The 14,907-nt window shown below is 41.4% G+C and overlaps 1 protein-coding gene across 4 annotated transcripts in view; it reads right to left on the bottom strand.

Annotated features, from left to right (window-relative positions):
• Positions 1-14,907, bottom strand: part of LOC140943261 (dynamin-like GTPase OPA1, mitochondrial) — a 43,175-nt gene that overhangs the window by 18,470 nt on the left and 9,798 nt on the right. For all 4 annotated transcript variants that reach the window (XM_073392354.1, XM_073392332.1, XM_073392346.1 and 1 more), the window contains 11 exons: positions 13,051-13,087; positions 6,012-6,092; positions 5,363-5,437; positions 5,163-5,234; positions 4,750-4,805; positions 3,321-3,364; positions 2,895-2,957; positions 1,956-2,023; positions 1,257-1,329; positions 1,069-1,141; positions 602-717 (listed from right to left, as the gene is read on the bottom strand). In XM_073392354.1, the coding sequence (XP_073248455.1) occupies positions 602-717; positions 1,069-1,141; positions 1,257-1,329; positions 1,956-2,023; positions 2,895-2,957; positions 3,321-3,364; positions 4,750-4,805; positions 5,163-5,234; positions 5,363-5,437; positions 6,012-6,092; positions 13,051-13,087 (758 nt within the window). The remainder of the gene's footprint in view (positions 1-601; positions 718-1,068; positions 1,142-1,256; positions 1,330-1,955; positions 2,024-2,894; positions 2,958-3,320; positions 3,365-4,749; positions 4,806-5,162; positions 5,235-5,362; positions 5,438-6,011; positions 6,093-13,050; positions 13,088-14,907) is intronic.

Genomic DNA, 14,907 nt, shown 5'->3' on the forward strand with positions numbered 1-14,907 from the left:
GCCATCTACCGATCCATCGATATACAGATCAACCAATCTAGCGATCTAAAGATCCAGCGATCTTCCGATCTAGCGATCTATCTATCCAGAGATCTACAGGTCGACCGATCTCGCGATCTGCTGATCCAGCGATGTGGTGAACTCTAGGTTCATCGATCTAGTGATCTACAGATTCACCGATCTAGCGATCTACCGAACTAGCGTTTTACAGATCTACTGATCTATTGATCTCCAGATCCAACGATCCACGGATCTGCCGATTGCACCAATCTACAGACCTTCTTACTCGCGCGTCTGCAGTCCCCGGTGTAAATTTTAAGAATAAGACGGACTGGTCGCAGAGTTGTTAGGAATTTAATTTTCAACTGAGTTTTTAAATCTCCCAGAAGTAAAGATCCCTGCTGGCCACGGTCTTTACTACAAACGGTTAAAACAGAGTAGAACACACACCAAATCAGTCAAGCACATTAAAACTTGCCGCTCAGAGGGTGCAAGTTTTGCACTTTGCCAATAGGCAACGAGACGAATATGTAGGTAGCAAACTCGAACGTAGCGAATTTGATAAGTAGCGAAACCGTTGTAAAGCGTCAATACAACAAACCTTTGAAAGAATCTGCTTGCTGCTCAATTGACTCTCGAACCATTTTCCAGAAACAGTGGGAAACGGCAAAGCTTAAATTCTGGGTTGTCATCTGACTGGCTTTGAATACTCCAGACCTAAGAAACAAAAATACAAAAAATAACCATTAACAACTTAATTGAAAGCCTTGTTATCAAAAACGCAGCACCGGTTTGGCGATGTATGTCACCTTATACTTCAATAACTACAATCAAAGTTTGAATTCAGCCAATCAGGTCAACGACAGAGAATCAAAACAACCAATCAGAATTTGAGGCAAATGTAGGTTACCAGTGTTAAGCGCGGGAAAATGCATACGGCAGTTTTTCAATTTTTCCTGGCTCTGATTGGTTGGGAGTGGCGCTGTTGTCATACCTATCTACTTTCCTTTTGACTTGAACACAACTTCGATAAACCTATCATATCTATGACGTATTTTCGACACTCACTTAAAAAGCTTTGATTGTCTGAAAAATTCCTCTTCATAGCTTCGGATAGTATCAATGCCTTCATTTGTGTTTCCTGGCGACACACAGAGAGGAATCAACTCAGATTAGCATATCCTTATGTTAAACGCTCTAGAAATTCACGGACAGACATCAAACTATCAGGCACTTAAAGAGGTTTATTTGTTTACCAGTTCCAGTCACCACAGCAAAGTAGCCCAGAGCCTTCATTGGAAATAACTTGCCTTCCAGTATCTGTTTTATCTACAATATCAGTGTGAAATGCAGGACCATTAATATTAGCAAAAATTGTTATCATGACCAGAATACTAAGATGTAATCGCAGTGTGTTAATACTGCCATGAAATATGAAGGAAACTTTATGCAGGAGCGAAAAATCACATAAGCACTACAGTTGAACCGCCATGTACGACCACTTCTCGTAAGCCTCCACCTGCCATAAGCGACCGCCAATCCAAAATAAAATAATTTTCCCAGTCAAAGCCTTACAGTTGGAACCTCTAGTAAACGATCACCTCCTGTAAGCGACCGCGACTACTTTTTGGACCTGACGGTTAATGATTTTCCATTGTTTTTAACCTCTTGTAACGGACCACTTGACGCATTCTCTGGTCTCTTTTTTTCGCTGTGTAGACTATGCTACTTAGACAACATGGAACTACATATGGCGTTACTTAGAAATTGCATCCAATAAAATTATCTTCCATGAAGTAGATGTGCTCAGACCTCTCCTCGGAAGAGACCCTCTGTGGTTCGATTCTTGAAAACGAGCACCTCCCGTATGCGACCACTCAGTTTTGCATTTTGGGTGGTCGCTTAAGGGCGGTTCGACTGTATTTCGATCTTAGTAAGAGCATACAAAGTCATACCCTGCTTGGGTTAGCATCATTTTGTTCAGCTAAGTCAACTTTAGTCAGCACAAAAATAGTCCTCTTTCCTGCAAACCCAACAAAAATAACGTCCCTTTACACCTGCTAATAAATTTTACAAGTCCAAAAAATCTTGAAATGAAATCTAGGTTACTAAAAAAGACCCTTTCCACGCTCTCAAAGGATTCAAACCCAGAAATTTAGGGGGAGGCAGCGCTGGAATTGTATTCTGGGGCCCATAGTTCAATTCCCGCCTTAACCCAGGGTTGTCGCTAAGATTTTAAGTTGCCGGGTAAATACGAAAAGTAGGTGGGGAATCAAACAGCAAGAGATTTCTTTTGGTTCTATTTTTATTCTACATTCCTTTGAAAGTAGCCGGGGGCCACGTTTATAGTAGCTAGGGGGAAATTCCCGGCTCCCGCCTCTTAATGACAGCCCTGTTAAATAAAATAACCGCTGACTAGATTTGTTCTTGGTATCCCGAGTTCATCTCCTTTCGCAAATGCTTGTAAAATATAAAACTGGTTTGCCTTCTGCCATTTGGAATTCTTGACCTCGTTAAGTTCATTTGAATTATATGGTTCTGTCCTCATTTGGGGGCAACTCAATGAAAACTACTGGGTTACCAGTTACTGTGCTATCCCTATAAAGTGAATTTTTTTCATATGACTCCATCAATGCCAACAGCATGATTTTTATTGAAAGTACAGTTGATTTTCTCTTATTGCACACCTCTATAAGATAAGCACACCTTAGTAAAACCGTCACCTATAGTTGGTCCCTGCCTTTCTTTACTCCCCTTATTTGACTCTCTATAAGATGAAAATCTCTCTATGACAAGCACTTAGTGCCGCCCCAAAGGTATCCACTTTTGAGAGAGTGGACTGTACTCACCTTTGAGGTTCAGTGGATGGAATACAAAATATGAAATTTTCTTACCTGCGGGATCCATGCTGCTCACTAAATCAGTAACATTGCTTCGTTCAGCATCAATGGCACCATCTGTCGACGAAAAATGTTCCCCCTAAACTCATTTTCTAAGAACTGCACACTTAGCACCATGTACCTCTCGCAAGCTTGTTTCCTTTTTTTGACTTAAACAACAGTCAGGGTATCCCCCTTCCCCTTATAATTCCACACAACAGTCAATATATTTTGGCTGCTCGGCATGACCAGCAACAGTCAAAAAATTATTTCACGCCCTGAAGTATCTCTATTATTTGTTTGTGCTGATTACTTGGTTTTTCATTATTATTTTGTTTTGGCATATTATTTTGTTGTGCACAACAAATCGCATACAATATTCACTTTTCTTTTTAGTCATGATCACCATCAGCCAGAAAATACGAGAATTTATTTTCTTACCTTGTATGCACAAGATGATAGCATTTGGATTCTTCATGTACTTTCTAAACAAAAAAATAGGAAATAAAAACCATAAGATTATATCATAAAACTTAATATCAATATCAATACAGTCGAACCTCCCATAAGCGACCATAAACATACAAAGACTGAATGATCACATACAGGATGTGGTCGCTTACAAGAAACGAACCACAGGGGATCTCTTCTAAGAAGAGGTCCAGACACATCTACTTTAGGCTTGGAATGTCTAAGTTACGCCATGTGTAGTTCCATGTTGTCACCACCGTTCTTCTTTATTCTTAGTAGCACAGAGCAAACGGTAACCGGTCAAGTCGCCTGACAGTCATCTCTTCCGGAGTTATGTCGCCCGAAATGCTGAGTCATGTTGCCCGAATTTTATCAGGTGAAGTGCACAGAGAAATAAGGTTAATTTTTGTTAAATAAAGTGTGTGTGTTAATATATCTCGTTCTTTAAAGGTCGGTACACACTAGGCGACAAGTTGCACCAACATGTTGCGCCGACACATCGCGGCGACAAATCGCTTCGCGTGTACTGGAGAAATTTTGTGAAAATCTTTGTTTCTGCAACAGAATTTTGTCGCCGCAACAAGTCGCACAAATTCAGTCCGGTTTGATTTTCCGTGTCTTGTTACTGCGACAAAATTCTGTTGCGGAGACAAAGATTTTCACAAAAATTCTCATGTCTTGCATAATGTTTTCTAGCCTGTAGAGCAGGCGTGTTTTGGGCCGGTGAAAACTATAGTAACTTCTTTATGTTTGTTGTTGTAGCCACCATCTTTGATTTTATGACACAGGAAGGTTGAAAAGAATAGAAATAGCAACCATTAGGGTTGATTTCCAGTGTCGCGTAATTTTTACGTGCGTATGTGCGTAAAATTTACGTTCACAAATAAAATAGAGCCAATGCATGAAAGGTCGCTCGTAAGCGTAAAAGTTGAAACTCGCTCGACTTCTTGTTTAAGCTCAGCACTTTTTATGTTGCCTCTATTTTATTTAGGTGATTAAAATTTACGTGCGTTAACGTGAGTAGCCAAAAACGCGTCAGTGGAAATCAACCTTTAGGGAGCTAAAAGATTCGCACGCTCGAAGAAAACGCCTACACTGCATTTGCGCACCTGCGCATGCAGACGTCTTTTCTTAAAAAAGATGAGAAAAAATATTTGTAACCTCGTCCTCAGTCGCTCGCGATGAATTTTTGGGGATATTTTGAGTTGATTTTTACGGGAAAGCGGGAGGGGACGAAGGGAGTAGTGAGAAGGGGAGAAAAAGCTTGTGCTCTACGCTCGTTCTCATCATCCCCCTCTCGCGCTTCTCGCTTGTCTCCAGCTCTCGCGTGTTCCCCACTGAGCCTTGGGAAGTCCTGCAGAGGAGGCAGTAACCCTGCATGAATATATAAAATATGTACCTGCTCATTTCTACAATATCACCCCTGGTGTTTTCTGCCATCCCAGCCGTGACTGTCTGCAAAAGAAAAATTCTTAAATCAGTTACAGTCGAAGCTTTCAAAAGGGACCGCATGGTAAAATAATTTAGGGTGGTCGGCTACGAGAGCTAAAAAACAAAGGAAAAGTTCCGGTGAGTAATCCCAAAAATGGTCGCAGTCACTTACCAGAGCTTTTCACTACAAAGTTGAAGTCACAGTTCAAACGAGGTTTCACAAAGGTGGTCGTAACTTGAGCTGGTCGCTTACGTGAGTGGTCAAAAGGAGAGCTTCGAATGTATTTTAACAATACAAATGCTTTACTACAAGCAAAAACTTAATCTAGCTTTAAGAGAAAGCCAATCAACTGTATGTACATATATTATTGGAAAACTAACCCCAATAATTCCTGGAAGATCAACTAACACCATCCGATGAAGTCCTGGCCCTTTCACACTAAGTGATATTACCTGGAAGATAAGGATATAAAATAACAAACAATAATTACTCTACCTCACAAATGGGTCTCTAAGCCTCGCAGCAAGACTGTAAGCTTATTAGCAATTACATGAAAAGTTATTTATAAAAAAAACCCTACCTCTCCACTAACTGTTTGTCCACGTTTTACACTGTTCCGCATTCGAATTTCAATTTCTTGTCGGAGGGCTCTAAGCTGAAAGAGTACAAACATTACACAGCTCACATCTACTGGGTGGGTACAAAACAAAGACAAAAGACCAAAGACTCAAAAACAAAGAACCCCTCAAAATCACTTGAAAATAGTTCAAAACAGCTATCTCAGCATATGCTGTGCAAGGAACAACAAGATCTTCAATTATCAACAGATTTGACCGGGGGCTAGTTTTTTACAGAACCCCGAGTAAAGTAGGAAAGATGCCCTTCCCCTCAAAATCAGCTTAACAGTCACTCTAACCACTCTTTGTTTCTAGGTCTTCATTTTCTGCCCACCTTACCATCCATGTGCTAGCGATGAGCACCTCAGTCCTACTTCCGCCCTTTTCCCCTACCATTCTCTTCATTTCTCACAACATTTAACACCACCTTGGTAAATTATAAGTTCAGCCCCTCTCATTTCTAGTGTGCAACCAAAGAAAGTTGTGTCCGATAGCCCGAGGCTAGTGAATTTTGTTATCAGGCTAGTGAATTCTGTTCTTGAATTGCCTTAAGGGAAAGTGAAATTTTTTGGGGAATTCAAATTACTTGCTTCTGTAAGTTGCAACATGTACCTCATCTTCTTGAGTAAGGTCATATCGATGAGAGCTCCCTTTAAACTGAGCCATGTGGTTTGGCCCTTCACTCAATGTTACCTTAAACAAAAGAAGATACAGTTACAAATCTATCTTAAGTAGGTGTTTGCTGTTCATGTGAAAAGAACATATGCTGTGAGTTCTAGGCACCTCTTTCTATTCTTTTTTTTGCATAGTACGCCTGATAGGGGAATTGGAATTTAGTGAGTTATTTTTTAGTTTATTGAACTCAATGTATACTGGATTCTGATGTCTTTACTTACTACTCCAGAAAGTTAAGCGTGAAGAGGGCGTGAAGCGTAAAGTCACTGCATATTTTTATTTATCAGTTGTCTTTGCTTTATTCTGTGCTCTGTGTTTGCTGTAAAACTTATGAAAACACTAATTGATAGACGTAAAACATGACTGACAAAGCCCACAAAAGCCATGCATACATGCGGATGAAAATGGAACATGGCCGTACTAAGCATACCAACGAGAACAAGGCGGAATGGAACATAGCCTTACTAAGGGTACTAACGTACTAAGACTAATTGAATGCCAAAAAACGTAGAACACAGCAGTACTGACCGTCATAACGTACAAAAAACATGGCCGTACTAGGGCCAAATAATTGACCAGCATACATAGAACGTGGCTGAACTAAGTGTACTAACGTACTAAGACCGAATAAAATAACAAGATACATAGAACATGGCCGTACTAAGCGTACGAACGAAGGTCAAATAAAATACAAACATATGTAGAACACGACTGTACTAAGCGCGCAAACAGAGTAAGGCCAAATTTAATACCAACATATGTAAAACATGGCCGTATTAAGTATACTAACGTACTAACTCCGAAAAATAAATGCCACCTTTTTGAGAACATGGCCGTATTTAGGGTATCAATAACGTTTTCAAGGCTAAAAAATGCTAACTTATATCGCGAATATGGCCACGTTAACAAAATATCCACTGTCAGCACACTTGCGGTCAAGAGCTTTCAAATCCCCTGTTTAAGCTATTTCGATACAGTTTTCCCTAATATGTCGCTGCCGCAGCCTAAAAGGGTTAATAAGAAAAAAAATTACAACCCTTTTTCGGTCAAAAATGTTACATTGCTAGCCAATTATGGCCACAGGCCAAAATCGTTTTCATAGCACTGAAAGAATTTGAACCAAACCTTGAGGGGAAACGGTGTTTTGGTGTTTTTATCAACACAATCTTGACCTTCTGTTGTCCTTTACTAGCGATGCACGAGAAGAGTTTCAACAACGTAAACTGAATACTCTAAAAGGTTTCCACCAAGGAGTCATTTCATAAGTGGGTTGAGCATGATTATAAGGGCGAACATACTCCCACTTGGTGCAGATTGGTGCAATTTGGTGCAGTTTGGTGCAACTTTTTTTTTTTTTTTTAAATATAATTCTTTATTGAATTAAATTGATATTAATACAGCAAATAAGCTACTTACCTACATAATTATAATGTTACAACTAATATTACTAATACTAATAATATAATACAAAAAAAACCAATATCACTAACAATAGACGGTAACCAAAAAAAAAAAAGAAAAAGAATAAAATTCAAACAAACTAGAAATGTGGATGCTTATTAAAACCTTTAAATAGTTAAGCATTTACAAGAGGCGACACTATCCATTTAGCTTCAAAGAAATCCTTTGCTTTTTTACTATGCAGACTTATATATTTTTCCGTTTCATATTTTACAGCAATTTTCTTTTTAAATCCATATATATTCGGAAGAAGTTTGGTGCAACTTGCTGCACTTTTATGCAACTTGCTGCAGACCGGTGCAACTTGTTGCAGTTTGGTGCATATTGGTCGCTTGGTTCGCAGGTTAATGCAGGTGACGCAAGAGAAGAGTATGAGCAACATAAACTGAATACTCTAAAAGCTTGCACTAAGTTGCACCACTCAGTACAAAGTTGCACCAATCTGCACCAAACTCCACCAAGTTGAACCTATCTCCACCAAGGTGTACCAGACTGCATCAAGTTGCACCAAACCAAACCACGTTCCAACAAACTGAACCAAAATGCACCAAACTGCACCAATCTGCACCAATCTGCACCAAGTTCCACCAAACTGCACCGATATGCACCAATCTGCACCAAGTTGCACCACTCTGTACCAAGTCGCACAAAGCTGCAGCAAATTGCACCTAGTTGCACCAATCTGCAAAAAGTTGCCCCAAATTGCACCAAGTTGCACTAATCTCCAACAAATTCCATCAAACTGCACCAAATTGCAACACTGTGTACCAAGTTGCAGCAATCTGCACCAAACTGCACCAAGTTGCACAAAATTCTCCCAATCTGCACCAAGTTGCACCAAAATGCACCAATGCGAACTAAATTGCACACAAAATGCACCAAACTGCACCAAGTTACACCAAACTGCACCAAGTTGCACCAATCTGAACCAAGTTGCACCAAATTGCACCAAACTGCACCAAGTTACACCAAACTGCACCAAGTTGCACCAATCTGAACCAAGTTGCACCAAATTGCACCAAACTGCACCAAGTTGCACCAAACTGCACCAAGTTGCACCACACTGCACCAAGTTGCACTAATCTGCACCAAGTTGCACCAATGTGCACCAAACTGCACCAAGTTGCACCAAACTGTACAAAGTTGCACCAATCTGCACCAAGTTGCACCACACTTCACCAAGTTGCACCAATCTGCACCAAGTTGCACCACACTTCACCAAGTTGCACCAATCTGCACCAAGTTGCGCCAATGTGCACCAAACTGCACCAAGTTACACCAAGGTGCACCAAACTGTACCAACTTGCACCAATCTGCACCAATTTGCACCAAGTTACACCAAACTGCACCAAGAGTCACCAGTCTGCACCAAGTTGCACCAGTCTGCACCAAGTTGCACCAAACTGTACCAAGTTGCACCAAACTGCACCAAGTTGCACCAAATTGCACCAAGTTGCACCACTTGCGCCAAGTTGTACCAATCCGCACCAAGTTGCACCAAACTACACCAAGTTGCACCAAACTACACCAAGTTGCACCAAATTGCACCACTCTACACCAAGTTGCACCAATCTGCACCAAGTTACACCAATCTCCACCAAGTTACACCAATCTGCACCAAGTTGCACCCCATTGTACCAAGTTGCACCAGTCTGCACCAAGTTGCACCAAACTGAACCAATCTGCACCAAGTTGCACCACTCCGCACCAAGTTGCACCAATCTGCACCAAGTTGCACCAATCTGCACCAAGTTGGACCAAACTGCACCGAGTTGCACCACATTGTACCAAGTTGCACCAAACTGCACCAACTTGCACCACACTGTACCAAGTTGCACAATCTGGACCAAGTTGCACCAAACTGCACCAAGTTGCACCAGTCTGCACCAAGTTGCACCAAATTGTACCAATCTGCATTAAGTTGCACCAAACTGCACCACGTTTTACCAACTTGCACCAAGTTGCACCACACTGCACCAAGTTGCACCAATGTGCAGCAAGTTGCACAAAACTGCACCAAACTGCACCAAGTTACACCAAGTTGCACCAAACTGTACCAAATTGCACCAATCTGCACCAAGTTGCACCAAACTGCACTAACTTGCACCAATCTGCACCAAATTGCACCAATTTGCACCAAGTTACACCAATCTGCACCAAGTTGCACCAAACTGCACCAAGTTGCACCACATTGTACCAAGTTGCACCAATCAGCACCAAACTGAACCAATCTGCACCAAGTTGCACCAAATTGCACCACTCCGCATAAAGTCGCACCAATCTGCACCAAACTGCACCAAGTTGCACAATCTGCATCAAGTTGCGCCAATCTGCACCAAGTTGCACCAAACTGCACCAAGTTGCACCACATTGTACCAAGTTGCACCAAACTGCACCAACTTGCACCACACTGTACCAAGTTGCACAATCTGGACCAAAATACACCAAACTGCACCAAGTTGCACCAAATTGTACCAATCTGCATTAAGTTGCACCAAACTGCACCACGTTTTACCAACTTGCACCAAGTTGCACCACACTGCACCAAGTTGCACCAATGTGCAGCAAGTTGCACAAAACTGCACCAAACTGCACCAAGTTACACCAAGTTGCACCAAACTGCACCAATCTGCACCAAGTTGCACCAAACTGCACTAAGTTGCACCAGTCTGCACCAAATTGCACCAATTTGCACCAAGTTACACCAATCTGCACCAAGTTACACCAAACTACACCAAGTTGCACCAAACTGCATCAAGTTGCACCAAACTACACCAAGTTGCACCACTCTGTACCAAGTTGCACCAATCAGCACCAAACTGAACCAATCTGCACCAAGTTGCACCAAATTGCACCACTCCGCATAAAGTTGCACCAATCTGCACCAAACTGCACCAAGTTGCACAATCTGCATCAAGTTGCGCCAATCTGCACCAAGTTGCACCAAACTGCACCAAGTTGCACCACATTGTACCAAGTTGCACCAAACTGCACCAACTTGCACCACACTGTACCAAATTGCACAATCTGGACCAAGTTGCACCAAACTGCACCAAGTTGCACCAATCTGCACCAAGTTGCACCAAATTGTACCAATCTGCATTAAGTTGCACCAAACTGCACCACGTTTTACCAACTTGCACCAAGTTGCACCACACTGCACCAAGTTGCACCAATGTGCAGCAAGTTGCACAAAACTGCACCAAACTGCACCAAGTTACACCAAGTTGCACCAAACTGTACCAAATTGCACCAATCTGCACCAAGTTGCACCAAACTGCACTAACTTGCACCAATCTGCACCAAATTGCACCAATTTGCACCAATTTGCACCAAGTTACACCAATCTGCACCAAGTTGCACCAAACTGCACCAAGTTGCACCACATTGTACCAAGTTGCACCAATCAGCACCAAACTAAACCAATCTGCACCAAGTTGCACCAAATTGCACCACTCCGCATAAAGTTGCACCAATCTGCACCAAACTGCACCAAGTTGCACAATCTGCATCAAGTTGCGCCAATCTGCACCAAGTTGCACCAAACTGCACCAAGTTGCACCACATTGTACCAAGTTGCACCAAACTGCACCAACTTGCACCACACTGTACCAAGTTGCACCAATCTGGACCGAGTTTCACCAAACTGCACCAAGTTGCACCAAACTGTACCAAGTTGCACCAAACTGGCCAAGTTGCACGAAGTTGCACCAAATTGCACCAAGTTGCACCAAACTGCACCAAGTTGCACCAAATTGTACCACTCTGCACCAAGTTGCACCAATCTGCACCAAGTTGCACAATCTGCATCAAGTTGCACCAATCTGCACCAAGTTGCACCAAACTGCACCAAGTTGCACCACATTGTACCAAGTTGCACCAAACTGCACCAACTTGCACCACACTGTACCAAGTTGCACCAACCTGGACCGAGTTGCACCAAACTGCACCAAGTTACACCAAACTACACCAAGTTGCACCAAACTGCATCAAGTTGCACCAAACTACACCAAGTTGCACCACTCTGTACCAAGTTGCACCAATCTGCACCAGAATGCACCAATCTGCACCAAAGTTCACTAAATTGCACCAAGCTGCACCAAACTACACGAAGTTGCACCAAATTGCACCAGACTGCACCAAGAGGCACCGTGCCCTACTGACGTTAGTATGCTTAGTGCGCCCATGTTCTATGTATGTTGGCAGTTTATTCTGCCTTACTCACGTTAGTACAGTCGGTACGGCTGTGTTCTACGTTCCTAGTTCAATTTGGTCTTAGTAGGTTAGTACACTTAGTACGGCCATGTTCTACATTTGTTGCCATTTTATTCCGCCTTATAAATACCTTGATTCGCCTATTACAGACGGGGCCAAGAGTTCTACATGTTGCAAACAAATGAGCTCGAAATTCAGTTCTTCAATAGACCTAGGTTATGTCCTTTCCGGTTTTTAATAGCAAATAACAAATGATCTTGTCAGCAAGCTATGTCAGTTTGTCAGACTTATAAAGCGTCCATCTCAAAGTCGTAATCCAATACAAGCTAAGAAGCTAAGTACGTTGTTCAGGCGTACTAAAAAAATATAGAACATTCATTTCTACACTTGGCATGGCATAATATTTTTTAGCTGCTCTATCTCTTCTTTTAATTTTTTTCATAACTGTGACATCCAGGACTTCCTCACAACTTTGGTTTAGATTATTAAGAAATACGATTACTTGTTTTATTGTTTTGTTTTACAAGCTTTTCTGGACACAGGCCTACCCAGACGGAACAGGCACGAACAGGACTCATAGGTCCCATGCAAGGTGCCATCCCTACCCAATCCCACAACCCATAAAGGTTGGCCACACCACCGGGGTCTCTGTCCCTTACTCTTTTCGAACAGTAGTGTGGGTTCTTTTACGTCCCACAAGAACAGATCAGTGAAAGTGCTGTGAAACAGGACCTACGGTTTTTCGTCCTTATCCGAGAAGACTAGAAAGTCTAACCATTTGCAGATGACATTACAAAGGCAGCACTTTCTTCTAAAGAAAGACCCTAAGTGTTGGTCCGGCCGGGGTTTGAACCCGCGACCTCCAGCTCAGCAGACCGGCACTCTCCCAACTGAGCTAATCAGGCGGCAGTTAAAAATTATGGATGACCAATGAGATACAGTGGAACCCCGCCTTATGGCCACCTCATTACTATGGCCCTTTTTTTTTGCTGCCTGGCAAAAACCACCATACATTTTCTTGTAAAAAAGCCCTCATTAATACGGCCACCACGTAAATACAGCCAATTTTTTTTGGGCCCAATGGTGGCCGTATTAACGGGGTTTCACTGTTATCTACTGGGCTGACACTAAGGTCCAGGGGATAGGTACCTGCCCAGCTACTATAAGCACCACGCATGGTTACTTTAATAGGCAACAAAAGGAACATAAGACCAAAAGAACTTCCTAGTTGTTCAATTCTCCAGTAAGTTGAAATCTTAGTGACAGTCCTGCCTCACAAAAAATGGAAACAATTATTTACCATAACAGGTGCTCGAGTCATCATCTGCCCTGAACCTCTGCAAATGAATTTATACCATCTATAAATAAACTGGTTTAAGTATTACTGCCACGTTACTAGCAAGAAACACAAAGATAGCCTGAATGTCATCTGATTACTTAGAGTCGTTATTACTCCCTCAGTAACATCTGAATCGACCGGCCGTTAATGCTGTCCAGTGACGTCACTACTCCTTGACCTTTGCTTTAATTCATGCAAAAAGTAAAACACGATTTTCAAGAGGCAAACCGAGAAATATCGTTTGGAAATGTCTGCATGATACAGAACTGCTTTATTTTTTCCGAACCGTTTGTACTAAATTCTACAATCAAACTCGGTCGCAATCACGCAATGAAATAAACACACACACGGAACACTTAGTTCAAAAACACAATGATTTGCTTTAATTGAAAAGAAGCTATATGGTCCTTAACGAAGAAAAAAACAAGGAGATAAGAAAGAAAAGCTAACAGAATCATTACACTTGACGGTAAAAATAGCAAGAAGGTCGAATTATAACATTGATCTCAGAAAACTTTGCGTAAACAAAATCCCCGGCTGCCGAAACCACAAAGCGGCTCTAAATGAAAAACTACCGACTCTCCACAATGATTCTTCATTCGCAGTTCAATTTAGCATTTCAGTTTCGAAGACAAGGGCAATTTTGCTGTTTAAGATAAAGATTAAGGTTATCAAAATGTTTGAACTAAACGAAAGAATGCCAGGCATGCGATCCGCTGAATAGCAAGCGACAATCCCGCTAAAATTTTTCACAATTATACATAATTATGCAAATGTTTAGACAACCAATCAATCGGTTTTCGGGTAGTGAGTGATGTCACTGGATGGCATTAACGGCCAGTCGATTCAGACGTTGGTAAGAGGAGAAAACAACTCGAAGCAATCGGATGAATTTCAGGCCAACACAAAGAGTTATAAAAGCATAAGGGAATGTATTGTTAGATAGATTTCTGTATTTTATATTATTTTCCTTAAGCAAGTGTGATAGCACAAAATAAATTGATGGGTGGGGTAAATCACTGAACATAAGAAATAAAAACCACTTTGTAAATTCAACCACAAGGAGATGAAAAAAGATGCTAATTTACAGTTGCTGAGAAAGACTTGAGAGCACTTCTCTGTAACAAACAAGCAAAGTGGGAAATGAAAAATTTGACCCCCCCCCCCTCCCTAAAATTTTGTAAGCAATTAGATATTGTGAGGGGGGGGATGTTTAAAAATGCACTTTGTTCGGGTCACTACTTTATTGTTGACAACAATAAAGTAGCAACCCGAACAAAGTGCATTTTTAAACATGCCCCCACAATATCTAATTGCATGCAAAATTTGAGGGGAGAGGGGTCAAAATTTTTTATTTCCCACTTTGCTCGAATGTTACAGAACTTAAGAAGTTCTTAAGGATAGTAACATGTAATTTGTAAGGCTGCATTCTATTGTGGTTTAAATAATGAAAAATTTGCACAACCCATTTTGGGAAGGAATCTTGCCACAAATGCAGACAAAAAACATGACAAACATACAATAATGATGATGATACGATGATGATAATGATGATGATTGAAATATTGATTATGATGATGGCGATGATAATGGCGAAGAGGAGGACAATGACAATGGTAATGATGATGATAATGATGATGAGCGTTATGGCGAGAATGATGCAATAGGGAGTTTTAGCAACAAGGACAGTGACAGCTACAAGAACGTCAAAACAGCTATGGGTTTATTAAACGAAACATCAAGTTTGCACCTGCATCACGCTTTTTTGTACATTTCTTTCCCATTGCTCCATGACTAGGACGTGAAAATGCCTAATTT

Source organism: Porites lutea, chromosome 1 (assembly GCF_958299795.1).
Source record: "Porites lutea chromosome 1, jaPorLute2.1, whole genome shotgun sequence".
Lineage (NCBI taxonomy): Eukaryota > Metazoa > Cnidaria > Anthozoa > Scleractinia > Poritidae > Porites > Porites lutea.